General features: G+C 49.3%; 3 protein-coding genes across 4 annotated transcripts; 2 read left to right on the forward strand and 1 right to left on the reverse strand.

Annotated features, from left to right (window-relative positions):
- Nucleotides 1–303: 303 nt before the first annotated feature.
- PLAGL2 (PLAG1 like zinc finger 2) lies at nucleotides 304–7,263 on the reverse strand. 2 transcript variants are annotated; one of them, XM_041458319.1, is made up of 4 exons: nucleotides 7,199–7,263; nucleotides 6,645–6,754; nucleotides 4,834–5,229; nucleotides 304–4,035 (listed from the first exon to the last, which is right to left on the reverse strand). In XM_041458319.1, the coding sequence occupies exons 3-4, from the start codon at nucleotides 5,094–5,096 to the stop codon at nucleotides 2,814–2,816; spliced, it is 1,485 nt and encodes a 494-aa protein (XP_041314253.1). In that variant the 5' UTR covers nucleotides 5,097–5,229; nucleotides 6,645–6,754; nucleotides 7,199–7,263; the 3' UTR covers nucleotides 304–2,813. The 2 variants fall into 2 exon arrangements, with proteins under 2 accessions (XP_041314253.1, XP_041314254.1); XM_041458320.1 differs by having other exon boundaries at nucleotides 6,645–6,750; nucleotides 7,199–7,243.
- An 18-nt stretch (nucleotides 7,264–7,281) lies between these two features.
- POFUT1 (protein O-fucosyltransferase 1) lies at nucleotides 7,282–12,687 on the forward strand. The gene is made up of 7 exons (XM_041458322.1): nucleotides 7,282–7,489; nucleotides 7,774–7,895; nucleotides 8,014–8,196; nucleotides 8,723–8,835; nucleotides 9,500–9,692; nucleotides 10,195–10,437; nucleotides 10,873–12,687. Exons 1-7 carry the CDS (start codon nucleotides 7,330–7,332, stop codon nucleotides 11,059–11,061), a joined length of 1,203 nt encoding a protein of 400 aa, XP_041314256.1. The 5' UTR covers nucleotides 7,282–7,329; the 3' UTR covers nucleotides 11,062–12,687.
- Nucleotides 12,688–13,045: 358 nt separating this feature from the next.
- On the forward strand, nucleotides 13,046–25,192 carry KIF3B (kinesin family member 3B). Its single transcript, XM_041458335.1, has 9 exons — nucleotides 13,046–13,103; nucleotides 16,522–17,960; nucleotides 18,531–18,632; nucleotides 19,278–19,400; nucleotides 19,513–19,631; nucleotides 19,860–19,973; nucleotides 20,424–20,529; nucleotides 20,737–20,915; nucleotides 21,487–25,192. Exons 2-9 carry the CDS (start codon nucleotides 16,578–16,580, stop codon nucleotides 21,581–21,583), a joined length of 2,223 nt encoding a protein of 740 aa, XP_041314269.1. The 5' UTR covers nucleotides 13,046–13,103; nucleotides 16,522–16,577; the 3' UTR covers nucleotides 21,584–25,192.
- The last annotated feature ends 1,296 nt before the right edge of the window (nucleotides 25,193–26,488 follow it).

Raw genomic sequence — 26,488 nt, forward strand, 5'->3', positions numbered from 1 at the left:
TATTTTCTTATAAACAGGTAAAAGTTGTTCACTGTAATTTGTTCTGTGAATTGCATATTTGCTATTTCAAATGGAATTACTCTTGTTAGTTTTAGACTGATTGGAAAAATACCTTCAGATTACAAGCTGTTGTGGTAGAGGAACTTTGAATCCATTTTCCTGTGCAAACACCTGGAATCAGCTCCAGTGCTGTCTCTGACCACGTTGCCCTTGCTGGGTTAGATTTTCCTTGCATTGACAAAGGTTACTGCAGTTCTGCTTGTTAAAGTAGCTGTGGAAAGCAAATCACACGTGCAAATCATAGCAAAATGAATTCCATTTATTCTTTGACAGACTACTGGTAGGAAAAAGATGCCTGGCTCTAAGTTTAGCTACCACTGCTAAAGGAATTCCAGTGATGACATCTGTTCAGAGTACAATGCAGGCAGGAAGCAAAAAAGCTGAATGTTCTGCAGTGGGAGAAGGCGTGTGATGGCATTGCATAAATCTGATAATCCTCACTGGCAGTGAGTGATCAGTTCTGACCATTTATTTCTGAAAAAATAATAATCCTCTCAACTGAAGACAGGGATAAGGCTTGCATATAATTGATAACAGTGTGAAACTCTTTAATTTGCAAAGAGCAAAGCAATAGAAGACAGGCCTGAGGTATTCAATGCTGGTAAACAGACTGGCTGCAATGCCCTGTTTACCTTTGCTAGGTTAGAGAACAAGAAGGCACTCGTTGGACTTGGAAAGGCAACATTTTCCAGTGGAGAAAAGGAAAAAGTACTGCATTCAACTCGGGGAGATCATTGCCACAGGATATTGCTGAGGTAAATAAATCTTATATTACATTTTGATACAAAAGTCTTATTTGCAGCATTGCTGGCTAACCTAAAACAACTGATCTATGTTCTGGAGAATCAATGGATTGCTAAAAAGTCATTCTGGGAAGAATTACTAAGCTAAATTAAAAATAAAATTCTGGAGTAAAATGGAAGGGGGACAAGCCTGTGACCAAAAGAGGCACAGCTGCTGTCACTCAGTGGGATCATGGCTCAGCAGGAAGGAATCTGCATCAACTGAGGTGGATGTGCTCTGGGGAGACAAGGGAGGACAGCATCTGGCTTCACCCAAGGAGCTGAGATAACAGAGTAGAGGTAGATTTTGCATTTCCTAGATTTATGGAGAACAGTATTGACAGATTTCCTGGTTTATATTGGCCTACAATGGTTCCTCCATGCTGAGGTATGAAGATCTGCCTGTCCTTAGCCATAAACATGCACCAGTGCAGAGTGACCTCCACATGTCCCCATCTGCAGTCTAAGTGCCCAGGAAAACAAGAGCAGGAGACAATACAGGTGCTAAATGACACCAGCAGCTGGCTGCCACTTCCCAGTATAACCCTTCTGCCCTGGTAGGTAGACAACCCATGGAAGAGTTGAAGAGGTAGGGCAGGGAGCAAGGGAAGCAGGACTTTAATTTCAGGAGGCAAGGCTTGAGCAGGAGAGAACAAAAAAGGCCAGTGGAACCAAACCCAAAGTAAAAAGTTTACTGCAGGCCCCAAACCTCAGCATTTTTTAGAACTACTGGTGTTGGGAAAAATGCTTCAAATACACTGACAGTGTGTACATGAAGCTGGGACCAATTTTTCCTTGACTGTTGGATTTTATCACCATTGAGGTTAAAATACACCTTTGAGACTCCTTCCTGGATAAGCCAAAAAGGGTGCTGACCTCAATGAGTGGTTAAAAAACCCCAAACCCCAGAAACCCATACTCTGTTCCTCATCCCAAGGGAAGCTATGGAGCAGGGCCTGCAGCCTGTTCTCAGCCACGCCTGGTACGCCAGTGCTCGATGTCCCCAGCTCCTCACCCAGCTCTCTCACGTGCTTTGGTTTCCAGACCTGTTTGCCTGGGGGAGATATTGAAAAGGGCTCTGTCCATACACCACACACCAAGCTAAGCTGTGAGAGCTGCTCCATCCCCTTCACTCAGGATAGCCAGCGAGAAAAGGCAGGAAGCTGCTGCCTACAGGGGCAGAGGCTGAAGTGGTCCAAAAGCAGTGTATTTCCCCATGGGGGAAGAACATGATAAGTGAAGAGAAATCAGTGCAACCTGACTTCGTTGTGTAAACAGTGTTCTAGCCACACCAGAGATGAACCCAGTGTATTCTGGTGTCTCCTATTTTTGCAATGGCAGAAACAGATTTGTGTTGTGTAAACAATGTTCACCATAACGAGTTTATCCTAACAGCTCCAAAGAGGTGACGTTGAATTCATTATGTAAACGGGCTTGTTGCTTAACACTGATGTGGAGTAAGCTGTGTTGGGTGATGGGATGAGAGGTAGCAGGGAAGGACAGCCTCTTCCCCATTGGCTTCATACAGAGCGGTATCTTGACTTCTTCTCCATGTGGAGGTGTTGGCTGGTTTGCCAGAATTGCAGTGTGGTAACATGAAATGGAAGCTGGACTCTTCAAAAGTTTAGCCCAGGATGAAAGAGTCTCAACTCCTTCTGAGGGACAGTCCCTTCCCAGAGAGGAATACAGCTCCAGCATTCTCAGGGAAGGTCAGTGCTAAGCGTGGCTCCTGATTCACAGATTAAAAATTACATAAAATATATCCAGTCTATCAGCTGAAATCTTTCTGCTGTACAGGACTGGGACTTGCACGGGTTCCAGTCTACAAGTGCTCCCTCCGAGATCAGAAACCTCCTGTCTGACCCAGCTCTGCCAGAGCTTTCACACCCCCAAGGAAGGAAGAGTTGTGCGTTTTTAAGGCTCTCCACAAAAGGGTGACTGAAAGATCTGTTCTCCAGTGCTATTTCCAGCTTATTGGAAGGCCTGGTGGAACCGTGGCAGCGTGGTTGTGCTCAAGCTGGAAGTGAAGACGGGGGGCAACGAATGAAGGGGCCCAAAGTTCAGCGAGGCCCCGGCTCCGGGAGACTCTTGAGGTTGATGTTGCAAAGTGGTGAGCAGTGGCTGCGCCTCCCCCTGCGAGTAGCCCATGACCAATCCCCCCGATGAGACAGGTGGATTGCAAGGAGGAAGATTTAGGGGAAGGAAGCCAAGAAGATGAGAAAAGTCCATGTTAGCAGCACAGAGAGCCTCTGAGAGGTTAGCAGGGCTCTTGGAAAGCAAAGCCTCATCCAGGGCGGGTGGCTGAGGCGAAGAGGACTGAGGATCACCAGATGAGAGAGACAGACTGCCAGGGAAGTCTGACAAAAAGCTGTCCACCTCTACTTTGGGTAGTTTCTCAGGCAAATATGAGGTAGATCCAAGCTGATACTTTGGAGGAGGTTGCGGTGGGGAGGAGATGGGAGAAGAAGACTCCAGAGGATAGCTCATTCCCATTGGAAGAGAATTAGGAACCAAAGAATGGGGCATCCCTGAGCTTGGCATGGTTTGGAGATGTGTGCTGTACATGCCCACGGGCAGCATGCCAGGGAAGCTCTTACCACCCATCATGTCTCTGGATGCCATACACAGGACAGGACTCAGCTCTTCCTTCACTGCCACAGAGGAGCTGCAGCTGAGCAGACCCAACATGTCCACTGGCTCCGTCTTAATCTTCAGCAGTTCCTGGGAGTGGCTTTTCTTCATGTGCCTGGTCAGGTGGTCCTTCCTCCCAAACCTCTGAGCACAGTACTGGCACAGGAAGTCCTTCCGCCCCGTGTGCACTACCAGGTGTCTCCGCACGTCCTTGCGGGTGTAGAAGCGCCGGTCGCAGTGGTCACACGGGTGCTTCTTCTCCTTTGCCCCGCCAGAAGCCCGCCTGGAATGAGCTTTGAGGTGCTCCAGCAGGACCTGGGTGCTCTCAAAGGTCTGGAGGCACACCTTGCAGCTGAGGTCACCGCTGGCAGCCGCGTGCATGGCCAGGTGTCGCCTGAAGCCCAGCTTGGTGTTGTAGTTCTTGCCGCACTCGGGACAGTGCAGGGCCTCCTTGTTGGGATCGTGGGTCTGCAGGTGGTTCCGAAGGTGATCCTTCCGGTGGAACATCTTCTCGCAGTACATGCACTGGTGGGGTTTCTGAGCAGAGTGTGTGGCCATATGCCTTAGGGGAGAAAAGTAGGAAAGGTCAGACAAACATCCAGCCTCTGAGGGAACACACGCTAGTTCTCCAAAATTTTCCTTGTGTCCTACACTTTAGGCCACGAAAATCCCAGATGGCATTTTACCTCCATTAAACAAGGAGCACAGGAGCACAACGCTTCAGGCAAAACCTACAGTCTGTCCCAGCAGCTGTCTCTCCTCACCTCCTGCTCTCTGCTGAGGCTGCCAAAGAAAACCTCCCTAGTTTGTGACACTAGGTGAGAACACTTCATTGGGAGGGTCAGGCTGTGCCCAAGTCTGCTGACAGCTACTGTGGTCTGATTTCACCTTGGTATCTCACACTCTCCCCCACTGTGGTTCACTTGGTTTCAAGTTCTCAGCCATCACTGTTTAACTATTTTGTGTTGTACTTCACGACATAAATGGGAACTCTACTTCTCCATATTGGAGCAACAGCTGCCATGGAATTACCCCTGTGGTTAGAAGCAGGACTTATGAATGCAAACGCTATTCTTGCTTTTCATTTTGTTTTTTAATCTGTGAACTTCACTTTCTGTTTCTATTTCCTCCTCAGTGAAACATAAAACAGCTTGAGCTCAGGATAGAGCATTAGCTGAAGCTCTCTGGAAGGCACCTAAAGAGATGCCAAGTATGGTAATATCTGGGACTCAACTGCTTTGCAAGGTAAAAGGGCATTTCCCCTCCTCCAGCTTCTCAGAAATTCAAGCAAAGACACACGAGGGAGGGGGTTTCCCCATTCTCCTGGCACTGCTGGGCAGAGGCACTTGCAGATACCTACCTGTAGAGCTTGTACTTGGAGGCAAAGGCCTTGCCACAGTGCAGCTGGGGGCAGTTGTAGGGCCTCTGCTCCGAATGGGAAAGCGTGTGAGTTCTCAGCTTGTCCACGTGAGGGAAGGAGGGCTCCGATAGTTCACACTGGCATTTTCCCTGACTTTCGGTTTCTTCACCTCTTGGTCTGGGGACTAATTTCCAGCCTGTCTCTTCCTCCTCCTGCTTTGCATCTTGAATCCAGTTGGGAACACTGGGAAAAAATGCCGTCATGGCAGGTCTAGTAGAACATGGCCATGTCAAGCAGAACTCGAGCCTGTGGGCGTCTCGCTGTGATGTTGTCCCGGTGCAGTTTTCTCTTGGAGCCCCCTGTGACCAAACTGCTTTAATAGCAGAACTTCTTCATCTGAAATCACAGAAGGCTGGTGTTAGGATACTGCCACCTCCACCCGTGCACACAGTGAACATGTGAAGATGTCTGTTCCCACTCATGGGGACCTCCAATCAATAATATTTTTTTGTCTCTTCCCCCTTAACCTGTTACCCGAATAAAATTATGTTGAACTTTTTCTGAATTACTTTTTTTGCCACTATTAAGAGCCAGTGTTACGTGTTGGATGTATTTTCTCCTGAAATATCATAAAAGGTGTCTATTTGTAGCTCTGAATACCTTACCCTGTGTGTTTTGCAGACAATTTCTCATCCCATTTTTTTATATTCTCACTTGCTCTTGGTCTCTGCCTACATGGAATTCCCTCTCAGAAATTCTCAGAAAAACCAAGGTTCTCTTGTATTTTCTTTTCCCATAATTTCTGCTACCAACCTGGTGCACTGGGCAAAACAATCTCCAGAGCAAATCAATCTGAACCCCCAGATGTGGCTGAACGGGGCTGAGGAAGGAAACTCTCAATTATCTTCAACATCACACCTTTTTCTGGAAGGCAACGGATGCTGCTCCTCTTCAGGGTGGGATTACTCATTGTATTTTCACTTTTGATTGTGAGGCAGATTCTGCCTCTCTGGATCAGCAAGTTTTCTACTGTAATGAGCAATTTTTAACTCTTTTTTTTTCTTTGACACTCTCATATATTAATAATGGAAGCTCAAACTGTTTCCTGTTCAACCAAATACACCTCCTGTAAACTCTTCTGGCTTTCATGTTGATGAGGTTCTACATGAATCTCTCTTAGGCTGCTCTTGAGCTGTGTGTTGGTTTTTACAGGGTTCTACTGCCAGCTCGACTGGTAAACGGTCAGCTGAAATAAAACCAACCTCTTTCACCCGATTTGGCTGCCTGAGAAACTCTACTTAAAATAGCATCAAACCCTCACTCCATGATTGCTTCAGAGGAGGAACTTCCTGCTGCACATCAACATGAGTGCGAGCTGTGGGCAGGATGTGCAACTGCGAGGGAACAAACCAACCCCCAAGAAAGTGCTCAAGGAACGTTATGAAGAGCTGAAATAACAATTACTGTGACTGCACCCTCACCCCAGACACCATGGATGGTTCCCTCAGGGTGGAAAACACTGGGAAACAGGATGACTCCAAGAAAATATATCACTGTGAGCTTTGGGAATGCCTGTTAAGAACAAAACTTGGTTTTGCGCAGGCTAAATCTACGTGGTCAGAGCAGAACAATAAAGGACCAGAACTGCTGAGGTGCCACTTTGGGACAAACCAGCGTGATGTGACAGCTGCTCTGAGCCCTCAGGGTGCAGGAGGCCTGTGGCTCAGAGCAATCTGTCTTCCTGGGTGCTAAAAACATGACTATTTCACCTCTCTATGAAATATGTCCCAGAAAATATGAGTGTTCTCTACCTCTTGCTCCAGAGCTGTGCAGGTGTCCCGAGAGTCTCCACCACTTTCACCAGGGAACTGCTCCTTTCCCTCCGAAAAAGCCTGGCCATCTGGGCCAGTTTCAAAGCTACCTGGAAGAAGATAAGAGTTTGAATGTTGATGTTTTTAACAGTCAGGTGCAAAACTGGAATTTTAGGGAATTCAGAGGTGCTGTTGCAACCGCCTTGCAAACGGCGGAGGTGCCGGGGGGTGGCCGCGAGGGGCAACTCGCTCCTCCCTCCGGCACCTCCGCCGTTTACCTCGAAAGCCAACCGGGAGACCCCCACCCCCGGGAGCGCTCCGTGGATAATGCAGCCCCGGAGGAGCGGGATCACACATCCCACCCCCGCCCCGCAGCCCTGAGGGGAGGGAGGCGGGCCCGGCCTACGCCCCCCCCTCCGCCCCGCATCCTCCTCCTCCTCCTCCTCACACGCCCCCCTGTCCCCTGAGGGGACCCCGCCACCGAGGGGAGGGTACGGCCGTGCCACCGCCCCTCGCTGCGGTGCCGCCCCCCTCCCTCGCCCCCCCGCGCTCACCCCGTTCCCCCGGGCCCCGCCAAGCGCGGCTCCGCTCCCGGCCCCGGCGGCGCCATTGCGCGGGGCCTTGTGGGAGTGACGTCACGCCTCGGTGGTGGCCGCCAGAGCGGCGCGCCGCGGGGCATGCCGGGATGGCGGCGCCGGGCTCCGCTCGCCGACGAGCCGCCATGGCGGTGCCGCCGGGCCCGGTGCTCCTCGTCCTCCTCCTGCTCCTCCCGGGGATGGCGGCGGGAGGCGGCGCGGCACCCGCCTGGGACGAGGCCGGGTACCTGCTCTACTGTCCCTGCATGGGTGAGGCTTTCGCGGTGTAGGCCCCCTGTACATCTCCCGGTTGCATCCCCCGCTGCAGACCCCGGTGCTGCAGACGCCGGTTCATCCCCCGGCGCGGTCCGCGTTCCCTTCCCCGCTGCATTCCCCGCTCCGTTCCCCACTGTATTCCCCGGTCGGTGCCGCGTTGCATCCCCCGGTCGGTGCCCCGCTGCATCCCCCGCTCCGTTCCCCACTGTATTCCCCGGTCGGTGCCCCGCTGCATCCCCCGGTCGGTGCCCCGCCTGACTGAGCCCCGTCTCCCTCAGGCCGCTTCGGTAACCAAGCCGAACACTTCCTGGGCGCCCTGGCCTTCGCCCGCGCCCTCAACCGGACCCTGGCCGTGCCGCCCTGGATCGAGTACCGGCACCACCGCCCGCCCTACACCAACGTGAGCCCCGGGCGGCGGGAGGGAGCGGGGGCGCGGCGGGCCGGGCTGGGAGCTGCCCGGGGACGAGCTGCGGGCCCCGGTAAGGGGAGCCCCGGCTCAGGGCTCTGCTCCCCCGCAGCTGCACGTCCCCTACTCGGAGCACTTCAGGCTGGAGCCGCTGCGGCGCTTCCACCGCGTGATCAGCCTGGAGCGGTTCATGGAGCAGCTGGCGCCCCGGCACTGGCCGCCCGGCAGCAGGGTGGCCTATTGCTTCGAGGCTGCTGCCCAGAGGAGCGCGGACAAAAGCACGTGTCCCATGAAGGTGAGCTCCTCCTCAGCCCCGCGGGCACGGCTTTATTCCCAAGGCTGCCGCGGACTCGTTCAGGTCGCTATTGATTCGCAAATTTAGGAGTTACCCACCGCGAATCGGTCTGTGTGGCATTGCTTTCACCGCTTGTGGAGTGGCTGCTGTGCCATCGTCAGTTTTCTTTGTCTGCAAGTGCTTGGGGATGCGGTCTGTGCAAGTAGTTTTATCACCTGAGATTTAATTGTGACTGTAGCTTATCTCCTGCTCTCTGTTTTCCAGCTGGTGTAAAGCAACTTCTCTTAACTACAAGTTTGAAAGCTGTGGTGTCCTTGTTCTTAAGACAACCTTTGCAACACTCTCAGTGAACTTCCCTTAATGTATTCACTGTCTCCTTCCTCTGGAGCTGGTGTGTCAGACAGGCTGTTGTATTCCAGCTGCTTCCATCCTGGAACAGGCTCCTGCTTTGCACCTCAAGATCTTGCTACATCCATCTTTCAGGCTCTGTCTGTGCACTAAATGAACACTCGTCTTTTCTTTGCAGGATGGAAATCCGTTTGGTCCCTTCTGGGATCAGTTCCAAGTGGATTTTGATAAGTCTGAGCTCTTCAAGGGAATTTCCTTCAGTCCTGCATACAAGGACCATTGGATCCAAAGGTAGCAATAAGATGCAAGAGCGCTGGCAGGTCACTGTGGGCGTTTAGAGTCACTCATGAGAGCAGCTGTGACTGTGTGTTGTGACTTTACATTTTGGGGGAGAGATTGAAGTGGTTAGTTAGTAATATAGTTAAAAATATTAATTCTTTTTCTATTAAATATTTGCTGAGCACTTTATGTGGGCATTGTTTTAAGTATGAAGTGTTAGGCTGATTGACTTCTGAGCCAGGAATATTTAATTTATCAAGTATTCATTAAATATGTAATTAATCATCAGAAAGAATTTGGTTCTCAGTTTGGGATTATGAACTGTATTTTGCTGCTTATCTTGTGTTTTCAGAGCCATGAGTGACTTTAGTGGTTATCAGTAAGTTTGGGTGACAGAATTGGTCTGGTCTGGGGTGAAAATGTAACATCCCATTGCTTGCTAGCTCCTCACTGCACGTTTGAGGTTCTTCTCTGATTGTCTGTCAGATAAAAGGTCTGAGGTAAAATACAGACCCTGAGATTTCTTCAGTTCAGATGGCAAAACAGCTAAAATTATCTCAATTTGGAGCCATAAAAGCTGCATTTTTTGGGGCGTTCCTGGGTTCTACTCTAACCTTCACAGCAGCCTTCGTGCAGGTTAATCACGTTTCAGACTGCTGCGTTTGGTTTTCTGTAGGTTTCCAGCCTCTGAGCACCCTGTTCTCGCCTTACCTGGAGCTCCAGCCCAGTTTCCTGTCCTGGAGGAGCACCGGCCCCTGCAGAAGTACATGGAGTGGTCGGATGCCATGGTGAAGAAGGGAGAAGCCTACATCCAGTCCCTGCTGCTCCGGCCCTACGTCGGAATTCACCTGAGGATCGGCTCCGACTGGGTACGGTGCAGTGGGGTGTGGACAAAGCTGCTCAAAAAGGAGCTGTGCTGGGAGAGCCACCTGATCCCTGCTGGCATCCAGGAGCTCCCTGTGTGTTAGCAGTGGTGCTGGGATTCTTTCAAACAGGCAGAGGTGGGGGACGTGGTGATGTTTTCTCACTTGAATGTGGTGCGAAAAAAACCGAAAAAAGTTTGTGGTGAGGTGGGGTTCAGCCTCTCCTGCCAGTGACAGGATAAAGGGAAATGGCCTCGGGTTGTGCCAGGGGAGGTTCAGGTTGAATATTAGAGAAAAATTCTTCACTGAATGAATGATTGAGCACTGTCCCAGCCTGCCCAGAGCTGTGGTGGAATTGCCATTCCTGGAAGTGTCCAGAACACAAGTACAGGTGGCGTTTTCTAATAAGGTTTAGTGGGCATGGGGTATCTGTTCAAAGTTTGGACTTGATAATCTCAGAGATCTTCAACTTTGATGATTCTGCGATTGTCTTTTCCTCTTCCAACAGAAAAATGCCTGCAACATGTTGAAGGACGGGACGGCCGGGCCGCACTTCATGGCTTCACCGCAGTGCGTGGGCTACGACCGCAGTGCTGCGGTGCCTCTCACCATGGACATGTGCCTGCCAGACCTCCGCGAGATCAAACGGGCTCTCAAGCTCTGGGTGGCAAAGATTGAAGCTAAATCTGTTTATATTGCTACTGATTCCGAGCCCTACACAACGGAAATACAGCAATTCTTCCAGGAAAAGGTGAGTCTTCCAGAAACCTCTTCTGGCAGGAGTCCTTGGATAAAAACCTTCCTTGGCTTCTGGCCCAAGGCTGTCATAGAGAGCAGACAGGCAGTTGTGGAATAGGTTATTCACAGCCAAATATTGGCATCTCAAAGTGAATTTGGCTCATAGCAATAAAAATTATCCTGTAAAATTCGTTTTTTTTTTTCCTGGAGATTGAAGAGTATTGCCTGGCATGGTAGTAAATATTTCCATGAAAAGGGTTTAAATTAAATAAACCTAAGTGATTTTCAGAAATGCTCTGACATTGATCTAATCATAAATGAGTTATAGGGCAGAGAAAGACAAAACTCACTCTCTTTCTGTTGTGTATTCCATTTCTAATATTATGCCAAGACACTGGATTGTGATAATAGCTGACTGGATTCATCTGCTCTCCTCATTTCTCTGCAGCTCAAGGTTGTCAGCTTGCAGCCAGAAGTGCCTCAGATTGATCTCTACATCCTTGGCCAGTCCGACCACTTCATCGGGAACTGTGTCTCTTCCTTCACTGCCTTTGTGAAAAGAGAACGTGACATCCATGGGAAACCCTCCTCGTTTTTTGGCATGGACCACCCACCGAGGCTGAGGGATGAGTTCTGACCGAAGGAGGAGGAGGAGGAGGAGGCTCTGTGGTTCCAGGGCTCTGAGCGGGGTCCTTGGTGCTGCAGCATTCCCTGTGGGCGGTCATTACTGGACTGTGGGAGAGCTCCTGCCCTCCAGTGCTCCTCACAGTCCCTTCCAAACTGTTCTGTCTGATCTCTCCTGTGTTTCCAGTGTGAGCTCAGATAGAAATTTAAATCATGTAGTTTATAGGAAACTGTAAACTATATATAGTTTTTTAAGATGTAGCTTTTATAGTTCTCCATTCTCACTACTTGGGATTCACCAGCAATCATGATGAAGCAGCTGCTCAGATTTCCTCCTCTTTTCTTTCCCTGTTAATTCTTAACTCTCACCTGGAGATGTTTTGAAGCTTTGTGTCCAAAACTGACCATAATTTGTTCTCTTTTGACTTCTGTCAGGCATATCAGGTTCCCTGGAAAGGGTGTGCAAGGTGAAGCTCAGGACTGAAAAAGCTCTGGGGTTTATCAAGGACCACGGTTGTCCTACCAGACCTGTGTCACCACAGTGCCTCAGTGTCCTTTCTCCTGTCCAAAGAGATTCCATACCCCGTGCTATGGGGCCCTGGATCTCTTTGGTGGTGCTGGAGGAGTGCAGTGGGACATGGTGTGACATGGCAGCTGCCTGTCCAGCCTCTCTGCATCAGCCTGGGGCAAGGTGTGTGCAGGGATGTGGGAGGAGATCTGTCACAGCCGGGCCAGAACTGGAGATTGAGGGCTCGTAGCTTTGTAGCTCTTGATGTCAGTGAGGTCTGTGGTAGAAGAGAAACTTTGAGCCAAGGTTATTAAAATAGCTGTAGTGGGGTTAGGTATGTCAGACCTGGGTCTGTGGTATTGTTTTGTTTTTGTACTTTATAAGATAACCCCTCTGAGAGCATTACCCTTGTCTGGGGCACTTCCCAGTGGAGATAACTGGAAAATTACTCCTTGATGGGGAAGCAACAGCCCAAACCCCTCTGTTTGGCCTGGTGTGGTTTGGTGCTGGTAACACTGATAATCCCAACATGGTGAGACTCAACTTGAACAGTGCCTTTTGGTGCTTCTGTGATTTAATTTTCTGGTCCAAAGACGAGTACAGAACGGTTCATTTTTCAAAAATGCCTCTTGGGTGAGTCTGTGCTACCAGAGCTGCTGCCTCCAGCGCACTGCTGCAGTCCAGGCAAGGCTATTACGAGCAGTTAACTCCAAATGTCTTTTTATGGTGGTCTTTTTCTCCTTGAAATGTTTCTGAGCTTTGAAGGAGTTTGAGGGCTCAGGGGAGTGAGCAAAAGAGGGCAAAATAAGAAGGTCGCCCAGTGTCAGAGTGGCAAAAAATAATCTAATTTCCTCAGGGCTGGCTTCAAAAATCATGGGATTTGGGGGAAAATTATCTGTTTTAGGGCCTTTGGAAGCTGGGCTTTTGAAGACTGACTCCTTGTGTCATGCAGTTTACTGATCTTGGGTGATGCCCTTGAGGCTGCCTTGCCTTGCTGTGGAGCAGGGGAAGCCTTTTCCCACACTGTTGGGAAGACAAAGTATTAAAACAGAATGTTGGGGTGGGGTGTTTCTTTTTCGGTTTTTTAAATAAGGTATTTTTTGTATTAATAAAAACTTGATTTTGTATTCACTCGTAGTGCACCAACATTCCTTCCTCCATTGCAGGAGCCTCTGGCACCAGAGCTGCAGCCTGCACTGCACTGCTGCCATCCAGAAGGCTCTGATTAAGAGGCTTTAACTCTTAAATGCCTTCTTTACGATGGTCTTTTCCCCCTTGCAAATACTCCCGAGCTTTGGAGGATTTAAAAAACCCCAGCCTGGGTGCGGCAGAGACCCGCCCGGCTGGGGGAAAAACCCGTCATTTTCGTGTTGGGCGGCGTGCGGGATGCCCGCGGCGGGGCCCCTTTGTCCCGGCCGCATCCGGGAGTGGCGGCGCGGGGCGGGCGCGCCCGTTGCCAGGGAAGCGCGTCACGGGCGGGCGGAGCGGCCGCGCCGCTTCCGGGGCCGCGGCAGGAGCGGCCGAGCGGCTCCATGGTGACGGCGCAGGTGAGTCCGGCCCGGCCCCGCACCGCGCCCGCACCCCGCCCCGAGCATCCCCCACCCCTCCCCGGGCTGGCACACCGCGGGCCGCTGCCAGCCCGGTGCTCCCGGTGCCAGCCGCGGGCACGGCCCGCACCGCGGTGGGGCGGCCGGGACAGCTGGTGACGGCGCAGGTGAGCCCGGCCCGCCCCCGCACCGCGCCCGCACCCCGCCCCGAGCATCCCCCACCCCTCCCCGGGCTGGCACACCGCGGGCCGCTGCCAGCCCGGTGCTCCCGGTGCCAGCCGCGGGCACGGCCCGCACCGCGGTGGGGCGGCCGGGACAGCGGGCGCGGGAGGCGGCAGGACCCGCCCGCGGCCGGGCTGCGGGGGCGATGCCGCGGGCGGGTGGCCCCGTTCGGGTGGGTGTCCCCCGCTGCCGGTGCTTCTCCCCCGCGCTCCTTCCCCCTCTCCACGGGCGCTGCCCGCTGTCCCCGGGCTCCCTTCCCTGCGGCGCCCGGTGTCGCAGCCCCGAGGGCGGTGGGTGATGCTCGGGTGACTCCGCGCTCCCGGCTCCCCGTTGTGGGGAGCGCCCGTGGGGTGCCGTGCTGAGGCGACAGCGGTGACCACAGGTGACCCCAGGTGAGCGAAAGCACGGCTCACAGGTGGCACCGCCGGCCCAGCTCCAGCACCGGGATGTCCTGGCCGGCCTGCGGAGCGTTTGGCAGGGAGGCGAGAGGAAAACAGCAGCACCAAGGGTGGTTTGGCTGGGGACGGAGGGAAGGACACAATTCAACCGTGACATTATGAAACCACAAATATTTGGAAGATTTGAATGGCGAGAAGCAATGGAATGTTTTGAGTGGTACCTCGGGATGTGCAGACATGCAAGGGAAGGGTTTGGGCAGTTCCAGAAAATCTTTCAGAGATGTTTAAGGCAGAATGCAGAACAGCTTCAGGATGTCACCTGGCAGGGCAGGTGGCTGCGGTGAGCACAATGCCTGGGGCACAGCTGTCCAAGACAGCACCTCCCAATCCTGGAAATTTTGGAGGAAAAGTGGTTGCCCCAGCTTGTATTCAGGTTGTGGAATTGCTTGTTTTTTCAGGCATAATTTTGTGTTGACTGAAATAAATAAAAATGCTTCCATTTCTGCCCATCATCCCCTCTTGGTCACCAGGGGCACATTTGCAAGTTCATCCATCTCGACCTTGACCTTGACTTGCAGGGACCTGGCCCAGGTCACTTTAGGCTGAACTAATTTCATGAAAAAATTCCCATCATTGATGGAGCAGAGTGGATGGCACAGCAGCATCCCCAGCTTTCTGCCATTCATGTCCAGCCACTCTGGCAGTTCAAACATTGCCCAGGAGTTTCTGGGGAATACAATCACTGCCAGCTAATTGGTTTTATTTTCCAGTTACACACTTGAATAAATCTGAGAAGAACCATAATTTGTTATGCTTCCAGTAAACTTCACCACAGTAGCTAAAATAATTGGAGATGATTCAGGATGGGTTGTTATGAAAATAGCCTGCATCAGGGGTAAAATCAGTTGTTTGTGACTATAAAAAGAGACTTGCAAGTGAAGTGGGGAAAGGTGTCAAAAGCTGATGGTGAGGAGGTACACCCAGAGGAGCAGCAAATGTGCAACATCATTTTTGTTCAAGGTGTACCTCTGGCAAGCCTAACTTAACTCTGATCATTTAATATTTGTCATAGTTGCTTACTAAAACAGCACTTCTCATCAGAATAGTATTTTAGATATTCAATATATAAAATAAATCCGTGCTCTCCTTGTCAGAACTTGTGCCTGATTTGAGTATTTGCCAGTGTGAACATGCAGATACGTGACACAGTGGTTCTCATGTGACCTTGTCAGAAAATTGTCTCTCATGAACTTGAATTACTGGAATGTCTCTCAGATCCGTGGAAGGGGAAGCGTGTGTTAATGCATACAACTCCTCAGGATGAACAGAGGGAGAGTTGTTCTTTGTGATTCTGCCAAGATTTGTCCTTGTTTCACTTATTCTTTCTGTGTTTGTGCTCCAGAATTCGTGTTTGCTGTGGGTCAGGCGGGAAGGTCACCTTTATCTGGAGCTGTCAGTTAGAAGGGAAATGGTTTTATTCAGTAGCTACCCAAAATTCCTGTAATGGTTTGAACTCACTGTGCAGGGTGTGGAGTGAATTCTGAATGAGTGTCTGGTTCAGTGCTTTTATGGGAAGAATGAGAAGCAGACCCGAGGAAATTCTCAAGGCCATATTGAGGTTTCTGTACAATTCTTAACCGTGTTTATCTGTTAATTCTCTTTTACTTTTTGCCAGTCTGTCTGTCTGTATACTGAGCTGGAATTGTGCTTCCTTTTCCATTCAATAGCTCTAGCCCTGCAGTTCTCTGCCACCTTGTTGGAGAAGCTCTCCTGAGACGTGCAATTATCAAGTGAAAAACAATTAGAGAAAAATCCCTGTTTCCTGCTGATCCAGCTGGGAAGGGAACAGTGAACACATTCCAAGGAGACCACACCTGAACCTGTGCCAGCACTACCTGGGTTTCCCTGTGTGTATTAGCTTTACACTTAGCTCTAGTTGGCAGAAGGACCTCAGGGCTCTTCTTGGAAGATATTTTGGAAATAAAAAGGGTTATTAGAAATTGCATGTCATTCCCCAAGTTGTGCCATTGAGATCTGCCGTGTGAGGCTCTGGCAGTGACTGCTTTAGCAGTTTAGGAGCACAGGCTTTTTGCTCCATTTTCAATGGCAGCTCATCTTGCTGGTGTCTGGAGGACGCACCAGTGTGTCCTCCCTCTCTACCCAGAGTCATGAACGAGTTGGATCTGTGATCTGGGTTTATGCAACACGAGTTTAGGTTGATGGTGAGTCCTGTAGACCTGATGCAATTGGAACACCAGAGCAGGAGTGATGTCAGTAGGTCAGTGTAGCTGAGTAGGGCTGGCTTTTGTGGGGAATTCTGATAAAAGTGTATTGCCAAAAGAAAAGATAATAGCAGACTTCTGCTCCAGAGAGAGCAAGGCTGTACTAGATTTTCACAATGGGAGATTTAAAGCAAAAGGCCTGACTGCAAAGAAAATTATTGGCAAAGTATTATTTTCTTAAATAGTTTTAAAAGGTTTATTATAATTTTTAATGGTCAAGAAAAGGCTTTTTACCAGCTGTAAAGATGTGATCTGATCACATCTGATTATGAGTTTTTGCAGCAGAGCTTGTAAAAATGATACCATTTGATGCACAGCCTTTGGTAAAATAATTCTGTCTCAGTTCAGGCCTTTACAGGGTTTTCATGTTGTACATTATTTTAGTACTTCAAAATCCCTTGCAACTTAATGAACACAAAATGCTGCTCAAATTGATGAGGCGAGTCTTTGGCTTTGTGAAAAACTGTCCCCTGCAGAAAACTGCCTTCAGACAATCCTGCTTTGTTTTTGTTTCAGGTGTGTAGCACGGGATCATCCATCAGCAGGATCACACCAGGCACAGCCCTGCCATCATGTCTAAGGCAAAGAGCTCCGAGTCCGTGCGGGTGGTCGTGCGCTGCCGGCCCATGAACAGCAAAGAGCAAACTGCATCCTATGAAAAAGTTGTCAATGTGGATGTCAAGTTAGGGCAGGTCTCAGTGAAGAATCCACGCGGATCATCTCATGAACTGCCTAAAACGTTCACCTTTGATGCTGTGTATGACTGGAATTCCAAACAGGTCGAACTCTACGATGAGACCTTCAGACCTCTCGTGGACTCCGTTCTGCAAGGGTTTAATGGGACAATCTTTGCCTATGGGCAGACTGGGACAGGGAAAACATACACGATGGAAGGGGTGCGTGGTGATCCTGAAAAGAGAGGGGTCATCCCCAATTCATTCGAGCACATCTTCACCCACATCTCTAGATCTCAAAATCAGCAATACTTAGTTAGAGCGTCTTATTTGGAAATATACCAAGAAGAAATCAGAGACTTGTTATCAAAGGATCAGTCCAAGCGGCTGGAGTTGAAGGAGAGACCAGACACAGGGGTTTTTGTTAAGGATTTGACCACCATTGTTACGAAAAGCGTCAAAGAGATAGAGCACATCATGAATTTGGGAAACCAGAACCGCTCCGTTGGTGCCACCAACATGAACGAGCACAGCTCTCGATCTCACGCCATCTTCCAGATCACGATCGAGTGCAGTGAGCTGGGACTGGATGGAGAGAACCACATCCGTGTGGGGAAGCTCAACCTGGTCGACCTGGCAGGCAGCGAGCGGCAAGCAAAGACTGGAGCACAGGGGGAAAGGCTGAAGGAAGCCACTAAGATCAATCTGTCCCTCTCAGCTTTGGGCAACGTTATCTCTGCCCTGGTAGATGGCAAAAGCACGCACATCCCCTACCGGGACTCCAAGCTGACCAGGCTGCTTCAGGACTCATTAGGTGGCAATGCCAAAACTGTGATGGTGGCCAATATAGGCCCTGCCTCTTACAATGTAGAGGAGACCCTGACCACACTGAGATATGCCAACCGTGCCAAAAACATCAAGAACAAGCCACAGGTGAACGAGGATCCTAAGGAGGCTCTGTTGCGGGAATTCCAGGAAGAGATTGCTCGACTCAAGGCACAGTTGGAAAAACGGTCTATTGGCAAGAGAAAGAGGAGGGAAAGGAGGAGGGAGGGTGGGGAAGAGGAGGAGGACACTGAAGAGGGTGAGGATGAAGGAGATGACAAAGATGACTATTGGAGGGAGCAACAGGAAAAGCTGGAGATTGAGAAGAAAGCTATAGTCGAGGATCACAGCTTGGTAGCAGAAGAAAAGATGAGGCTGCTGAAAGAGAAGGAGAAGAAAATGGAGGACCTGAAGCGAGAGAAGGAAGCAACAGAGATGCTGAGTGCTAAAATCAAGGTAGAATTCTTCCTGGTCATACTCTTTGAAAGCAATTTCCTTAGGCTGTGGGGGAAATAATGAGTTTCCCAATTTGGAAAGATATTTCACAGAAATTTCCAGGATAGTGATTTGTGTTTAGGTTGGAAGATTTTAAAATAAACCATTTCTAGCCAGAAGTTGAAATTTCCACCATTAGTCACATATTTCAATATTCATGAGTTGTTTCATTGTTCTTATGTGCTGATCTTAAGCAATTGGCACAGTAAAAGACAATGCACATTTTCACAAGCTGAGGCACTAAAACTGTTTTTTTCTGTCACAGATCATTAACAAGTTATTTACAGGGGAGCACACATTTTGGTTCTCCAGCTTTGCCACACATTGCAGTGGTGCCTAATTCTAAACAAGTTACTGTTGCATTAATCCCACAGTTTTGTAGGAATTTTAAGAACTAGTGATTCCTGTAGCAGCTGCCTTGAAATAAAAGGTTAAATAAGGGAGCTGCCCTGAAGAAGTTGTATCCATAGAAGAGAAAGTTACCCTCTGTAGTCACTGAGAGAAACTTCTGACCCTGGTTTTTCTTTTCAGACAATGGAAAGCAAGCTGCTGGTGGGAGGGAAAAATATTGTGGATCACACAAATGAACAGCAGAAAATCCTGGAACAGAAACGACAGGAAATTGCAGAACAGGTACAAGGAAAGAGATTTTTTATTTTGTATAAAAAGCCTTGCTGCTGAACTTTTGTAAAACATTGTGTCAGGGAAATTACCAGAAAGTTTTCCCAGGGTTAACGCTAAAATTGTTTTAATGGCAATCATTTATTGAAAAGAAGGGGGACGGGCTTGTGTCATATTTGTCATTATTTGAAATATGTAAAGAAGGTTTATAAACGTTTTCTTCTAGTTCTTCATGGTAAAGATTTACTTCCTGTCTTGATTGGAGCTGTTTGTAAATGAAGAAATATTTGTAAGACTTCTAAGAGTATCAGTTCAGCCTTTAGCTCAAGGGAAGGGCCTTTATTCTGTGCTGAAAGTTTATTTTCTGTTAATGCAAATTTTGGTAGTGATTCTTAAATACAATTACCAGTACAAACCGATAAAAAAAATTTTAAAATTACATTTGATTCCTTTAGTTGAAGCTTGAGCCTTGTTCACACTACCTGATTTTAATAGCAAAATAAGGACAAATAAGATGTTTCTGGTATTTCTATGCCAAGAGATACGAAGAACTGGAAGGCAGGAAAGGAAACCCATCCGGAGCATTGGTTTCATGTGTGTCAGCTGGAGGTGACAAGGTAATTCAGGTCTTTAATGCCATATTTTCACATTCTTCAGAAACGTCGGGAGCGAGAAATCCAGCAACAGATGGAGAGTCAGGATGAGGAAACACTAGAGCTGAAGGAGACCTACAGTTCTCTTCAGCAAGAGGTGGACATAAAGACCAAAAAACTCAAAAAGGTAAAAAGAAAACGATTCCCTGTCTATCAGGCTGGGAACAAAATCAACTTGTGTGTGAAAGTGAGAGGAGCTTTGGCAAGTGATGGATTTTGGCTCTTGTTGTGTGCTCCAGTTATTTTCCAAGCTACAAGCTGTGAAGGCAGAGATCCATGATCTCCAAGAAGAGCACATCAAGGGGCGCCAGGAAATGGAACAGACCCAGAATGAACTCACCAGGGAACTAAAGCTAAAGTAAGCCACATCACTCGAGTAAGCTATTAACTGTAACAGAGAGGGTTTCTCGGGGCAGGGAGTGGAGGGACTGCCTTGCACATACTTGTGGAATAAGATTTAACCATGAGGAAACAAAACCATTCCTCCTTTTCCAGGGTTGTATTACATCAGTGGGAGGGGAGCAGTAAGGAAAGTCATTGCTAATTATGTTTCTTGTATATTTCTCATTTTTGTGGTTGCATGTAGGCACCTGATTATTGAAAACTTTATTCCCTTGGAAGAAAAGAATAAGATCATGAACAGATCATTCCTTGATGAAGAGGAAGACAACTGGAAACTACATCCCATAACCCGTCTGGAGTGAGTGTACTTCTGCTCTTGGGATGGAATTACAGGTCACAGGAAACCCTCTAGCTGTCAAGAACAAAAGAGGGATTGAATTGGGGCTTTAAACTGACCTTCTAGAGCTCGCAGCTTCTTGATGTGTAATACAATAAAACAAAACAATTTATTCCTCTTAATAGGTGCTATAAAATACAAATGTATGGTTAGGAGAATTCTCAAGAGATTATGATTCTTCTAATAGGCAAACCCAATAATTATATGTAAAATACACGTAATAGTGCATTCACTCTTAAAATAGCAGTGCATTCCTATCATATTTCTTTCCTGCTGCTACAAATGCAGCCTGGGTGGTTTCTGCTGTGTTGAAACAGATTTCTGCATGGAATTTGCAGATGTTGTAGCTCATAAACTCCAAGAGGAGCTTTTGGTTTTAGGGTATAACAGCCTGAGTGTGTTTTTCTCTAGTAACCAGCAGATGATGAAAAGACCAGTATCTGCTGTGGGGTACAAAAGGCCCCTGAGCCAACACGCCAGGACGTCCATGATGAATCACACAGCTGCTCGGTACAGGGTAAGCCCAGATGTGGTTGAACCTTTGCCTCTTCACCCTGTGATCAGGGGAATGTGAATTCCAGAGGGGATTGTGCGTTCTCCTTTGAGATGTAAATTTGTAGTGTCCTGCATACATTTATAAAGTACTTCAGATTAAGTTTCTGGAGGGCAAAGTAACAGTTTGTGTGAAAACATGGAGACTTTGATTCTGCTTTTCCTGTCTCAGGCAGAGAACATCGTGTTACTGGAAATGGACGTGCCCAGCCGGACAACGAGGAACTATGAGGGTCCAGCCATCGCTCCCAAGGTCCAGGCAGCTCTGGAAGCAGCTCTGCAGGATGAAGATGAGATTCAAGTGGATGCCTCAACCTTTGAGAGCTCTTCAAATAAAAAATCAAAACCCAGGTGAGTTGGACTTTCCCTGAGCAGACTGGCCCACGGGAGAGGTGCAAGTGCAGTTGCTGTCGCTCAGTACTTCTCATCAGTGAAGGGAAGCTGACCTTCATAGTAAAGCAGAGAGAAAAAGGAACATAGAATCATTAATTTACGATTTGAGTCCAACCTCCAACTCAATCCCACCATGCTACTAGACCTTATCTTGAAGTGCCACATCTACTCATTTTTTGAACACTGCAGGGGATGGAGATTCCAGCCTGCCCTGAGCAGCCCGTGCCTGGGCTCAAGCACTCTTGCAGTGAAGAAATTTTTCCTAATACCCAGCCTCAACCTCCCTTTGTAGAACTTGAGGCTGTTTCACCTTGGCCTGTTGCTTGCTACTTGGGAGAAGAGACCAACCCCTGCCTCGCCACAACCTTCTTTCAGGGTGTAGGACATAGGACAGAAGAAAAAGCTGAAACTGTTTATTAGAGAATAACTCCAGTTTTAAAAAATCAGCTTTTTGCAGATTAATTTTGGAAAGTAAGAGGTGACATTGTTAGAGCTTTTCTTGTTTATATTTTCATTTTTGCTTCTTCAGACCGAAAACTGGAAGGAAATCGGTGGGATCCGCATCAGGATCAGGCACCCCCACTTCTCAGCTCTACCCACAGTCACGAGGGCTGGTTCCAAAATAAAACCAGCAATGCCTCTCCAGGGAGGGAACAGCCTTTACCTTCTGGGAGCAGAGACAAGGACAAACCTGCAGAGAGAGCTCCTGGCCAGCCTCCAGCCCCTTTCCCTGGAGATGGCCTTGTTGCTGTTTAACTGACTCGGGCCAGTCCAGGGGCACTGAGCCATGGGAAGATCCGTGCTTGCAATTCAGCATTTGGCCTCTGTGGGAAATGGATTTTAGTTAGGAAATCAAAAATGCATGAGGTACGTTACAGTGTGTTAGGAGCAATGGGAAGCATGGGGATCACCTCACAGCGTCACCGTCCTCCTCCTGCACCAGCCCTTCCGCTGCACGGCGCTTTTTGGCTGTTGGGCACTGAGAAGACAGAGTTGGAAGTCATCTCAACAGGACCACCACTCTGCAGCTCCACAGTGAGAGCCAAAAGAGGCTAAAAAGCAGAGGATCTGTTCAAACTTGACAAGGTTCATGGTTCTTTCTCTTCCTGCTTGAGAGACTGGCATCACCACCTGGGGTTCAGGCACTGGTCTGAACAGGCAGGATGGCAGTGGCCAGCGTGTCCTCACCACCACACAGCTGTGCCTCCCCAAAGGGCTGTAGGCCAGAAAAGGGTCTCAAAAAACAACTCTGTGGTCTCTAGAAAGGAAGCAGTAGAATCTGAAGTCCTTTCTTTGTTTACAGGTGTAAGTGAGAGCTCCTCTAAGCTGACCTACAGACCTCACCCCTACCAACAGGAGCCACCTTGTCAAGGAACACCTCTGCATGCCATGTCAACTCCACAGCTTTCCTCCTCTCTCTTGCCTTCATCTTTACCCCTGGCATTTAAAACCAGTGTCCATGTGATATCTTTAATGGCATGTGGCCATTTTTCTCATGCTTCCCACTGCTGATGGAAAACGTAGCACTAGCTCAGAGCTCTCCCTGCCAGGCTCAGACTCTCAGCTGGGCAGAGCACAGGAACTTGGAGCTGCCTTTGAGTGCACTCCTGGGAGTTTGGTTCCTTCCCTTGGTGTCTAAGGAGGCTTAGCATTCAGTGCCTCTCGTGCCTCACCTGTTCCATGTTAAGCAGCTTTCTCTCTGCACCTCCCAGCTCACTCAGAGCCTGCTGGGAGTGAATCCAACCTAACTGAGGCTGGTGGTGGAAGCTGGTGTTAATTCCAGGGGTTTTTCTTTGAAAACAAGGGAGGGAGAACTCCTGCTTTTGACAGTCTCATTGCAAAGCTGCCCTATGACTAAAGCAGGCTCGTGTAGCAGGGTAGAAGGAGGTGGAACTCCACACTAAGGACAGAGTAAGGTGTCCCTGTCTAGTGTCCCACAGCTCATTTGTAAGTTTTAGTTCACTGTATATTGAGACTTGGGATGTTACTTTTTCTGGTTGCTCTTGGCTGTCATCCTGTGAACGTTTTTACCTGTGTTCCCTCACTGATGACTCCCTCCAGACTGACATGTGTGAGTGTGTGAGGACCTGCCTGGTTGTAGACATGCTCTGATGTGTGGACTCTGCCTTGTGCTCGTTAAGTGTCACGGAGTGACTTCATCCAGGCTGGAGAACTCCTTTCTGCCGACCCCCCGAGCAGGAGGAACGGAGTGCTCAGCACAGCTCACCTGTGCATCCTGCAGGCACGGTGCCCAGGTGAGCCAGGTGGGCCCTCTAAACACCAGCGTGGCTGCTGCATTTCACAGACTGCTTTCCTGGGCCACCAGGTTAATATATGTACACACTTTTATGCACACATACATATATATAATAGTTTTGGTGGAGGAAGGAGGGATTTGCTTATAACAGAGAGCAGGCACGTGACCAATTTCTTTCAACCTGAACATGGAAACCCAGCATCATCTTTGTTTTCACAAAGCACTGTTTATATCCAGAGAGCTTTTTAACTAGCTTTTGTTGCATAGTATAACATCACCTTCTCTTCCCTCTCTTCCTTCTTTCTCTCCAGCACATAATCTTCTGTACTAGGACATTTTAAAAGATGATTGTATGGTTTAAGTGCTCAGAGAATTGAAGTTAAATTGGGGGTGGAGGTTTAAAACCCTGAAACAGCAGCACAATATATAAGCACGTGTATGTACATGCCTATGTACACATGTTTTATGTGAGTAATGCATACACAGGCACATCTGTGTCTGCACATGTGCACATTTTCCTCAGTTGCTACTATCCCATAGGGAATTCTATTCTGTATTAAACTCATATGCTGGAAACTGCCTTCGTGGCAGGGCTGGTACCAGGAGCTCTGCAGTGCAAACCTGTTTTCATGTTGATGAGCCAGTGTCAGAAAGGCTCTGCTTTTAACTCTGTAGAAATTCATTAGCAAGGTGAAAGAAACTCAGTAGAGTGGAAAAGAATAAATCTGCATATTTAGTCATTGTATGTAAATTGGGGCTTGGTGGAGATTTGGTCGGTGTATTCCTGGGCAATCTCGGCCTGTTACAGAAGCCTTTGGATTCTCATTCCAAAGGACACAACCCTCACCAGATGCTCAGTGGCACTGATGTTAAGATACATTGTCTTAAGCTGTACAAAACATACTGAGCTCTGGGTTGAAGCTTTTAAGAAACATTCCTGCCGAGTTTGCCCTTCTTTGGTGTTATCTGAACCATCTGGGCTTCCTGCTGGTTAACCAAAGGCAGGAAATCCAGCTGGACTCCTGGAAGAGGCCCTGGGACAGCCTTGCACCATCACCTTTTCTTCATAGGAATGTTTAACATTCAACATAATTGTCTTTGCTCTGATCTGTATAATGGGATCTTTTTTTAAAAAAAGTGGCATGGAGCAGGAGTCACCAGACACTGAAGCATAGGAATTAAAGCACTTTCTAAAATCCTTAACTTAGGTCTAGCGCCTTTTTAAAAATATTTGCATGCTGCTTGAATCTTCTAAAACACATACCTCTGCCAGAGCACCTGGGGCTGCGCCGGTGCCTTTTCCAGATCAGAGCAGGCAGTGCTCAGTCAGTCTGGGGTGTGTCAGTCTGCCCTCGCTGGAGTTTCAGTGAGGCACCTGTGTACCTGGACCTCTCCTGTCGGTGCTGGGCAGTGTGCACCAGCCTTTAAACAGCTGAGTGGAATTCCTGGGGGTCTGTTCTTGCTGTGTTCAAACACAGACTGGAAAAGAGAACCTGCAAAAGCCATAATTAGCTACAGAGATGGAACTGAAATGAGAACGCTGGTGCTGCCTGCTGCACTGTGCAGTGGGGGTTGACTCGCTGGGATCCAGGTGCTTACTGCCTTCTCCAGCCCCCTTTCTTTTTGAAGAGGTGACCCAGGATCCTTCTATGGGCACAGCTGTCGATGGCAACTCTCAGCTCCTTGGAGATACGCCCACCTCCGCCTTCTCTTAGGTGATCTGTAGAAAAAGAACCTGTCCATAGTTCTGTCCATAGTTTTACAGCTTATATTTATTTGTATCATCTCTTTTGTCTAGGAATGTAAAGTGATCCGAAAATAAAATGTGTAATAAAGTCAATAAGATTTATTGCATCTATCCAAACGTGTGTTTTTCATTGTCAATTTGGGGCAGGGCGCAGTGACTTCATGTTTTACAATGCTTCCTGTTATTTTTCTTTCATTAAAAAAAAGTCTGTGCAAAGTAAGCGGAAAAATATGAGTAGAATTGCAATGAGTATTGTAATGTGTATGTGAAAAAAAAATATATATATATATATATGAGTAGAAGGTGCTGATGCCTGCATGTGGCACTTTGGGAACCAGAAGTGCTGGTGGAACCCTGCCAGAATCCCAGTCCAGGGTGGGCTCCTGCAATGGGTGGTGCTGATTTAAACCAGTCTTTTATTGGCACCATGGGGAGAAGGAGCCTCGGAGTATAACCAGGATGTCCAGAGGAGGGAAAGGAAGGTGGGGAAGAGTCTGCAGCACTGTGCTGTGGAGGAGCCGGGGGGGTCACGCTGCAGAAGGAGGCTCCAGGTGCCCTTTCCACTCTCTCCACCTCCGTGAAAGGAGGCTGTAGCCAGATGGGAGTCGGGCTCTTCTGCCAACCGGTGACAAGAGGACACAGCGTTAAACAGTGCCAGGGGACGCTTACTTTGGACATCAGGAAGAATTTCTTGAGAGAAAGGGCCGTGAGGTGTTGGCAGGTGCTGCCCAGGGAGGCGGTGGAGTCGCCGTCCTGGCGGTGTTTAAGGACAGACGGGACGTGGCGCTCAGCGCCCTGCTCTGGTGGCCATGGTGCTGTCGGGTCATAGGTTGGACTCGCTGATCTCACAGGTCTTTTCCAGCCTAACTGATTCTGTGCTAACCGGGATGTTGGAACACCAATCGCCGCAGCCCTCAGCCGCGGGGGCTCAGCCTCGAGCCCTCAGCTCCAGCTCGGTCCCGCAGCCGCCCCCGGCCCGGGCGGCGCCACTTCCCCGCCGCGGCCATGCGGCGGCAGCGGCCTCTCCCGCCATGCAGCGCGGCGGCCGCCGGGACTTGTAGTCCGTGTGCTACAGCGGTGCTGCGCTGGGGTCGCGCAAGAAAACTACAACTCCCGGTGGTCCTTGCGGTTTGTTTTCCTTCAAACCAGCCCCAGGCCCGCCCCTCCAGTCCCTCCCCTCCAGGTCTTTTCCAGCCTAACTGATTCTGTGCTAACCGGGATGTTGGAACACCAATCGCCGCAGCCCTCAGCCGCGGGGGCTCAGCCTCGAGCCCTCAGCTCCAGCTCGGTCCCGCAGCCGCCCCCGGCCCGGGCGGCGCCACTTCCCCGCCGCGGCCATGCGGCGGCAGCGGCCTCTCCCGCCATGCAGCGCGGCGGCCGCCGGGACTTGTAGTCCGCGTGCTACAGCGGTGCTGCGCTGGGATCGCGCAAAAAAACTACAACTCCCGGTGGTCCTTGCGGTTTGTTTTCCTTCAAACCAGCCCCAGGCCCGCCCCTCCAGTCCCTCCCCTCCGGTCCCTCCGTGTC

The sequence above is a fragment of the Pyrgilauda ruficollis genome, unplaced genomic scaffold (genome assembly GCF_017590135.1).
Source record: "Pyrgilauda ruficollis isolate IOZ18807 unplaced genomic scaffold, ASM1759013v1 scaffold127, whole genome shotgun sequence".
NCBI lineage: Eukaryota > Metazoa > Chordata > Aves > Passeriformes > Passeridae > Pyrgilauda > Pyrgilauda ruficollis.

Coding starts and splice junctions, on each gene's coding strand:
- PLAGL2 (XM_041458319.1), bottom strand. CDS start 5,096: ATGACGGCATTTTTTCCCAGTGTTCCCAACTGGATTCAAGATGCAAAG. Junction 4,036..4,833: donor TCCAAGTACAAGCTCTACAG/GTAGGTATCTGC, acceptor TTCTCCCCTAAG/GCATATGGCCACACACTCTG.
- POFUT1 (XM_041458322.1), top strand. CDS start 7,330: ATGGCGGCGCCGGGCTCCGCTCGCCGACGAGCCGCCATGGCGGTGCCG. Junction 7,490..7,773: donor GCTCTACTGTCCCTGCATGG/GTGAGGCTTTCG, acceptor CGTCTCCCTCAG/GCCGCTTCGGTAACCAAGCC. Junction 10,438..10,872: donor AGCAATTCTTCCAGGAAAAG/GTGAGTCTTCCA, acceptor ATTTCTCTGCAG/CTCAAGGTTGTCAGCTTGCA.
- KIF3B (XM_041458335.1), top strand. CDS start 16,578: ATGTCTAAGGCAAAGAGCTCCGAGTCCGTGCGGGTGGTCGTGCGCTGC. Junction 18,633..19,277: donor GACAGGAAATTGCAGAACAG/GTACAAGGAAAG, acceptor CACATTCTTCAG/AAACGTCGGGAGCGAGAAAT. Junction 20,916..21,486: donor AATAAAAAATCAAAACCCAG/GTGAGTTGGACT, acceptor TTGCTTCTTCAG/ACCGAAAACTGGAAGGAAAT.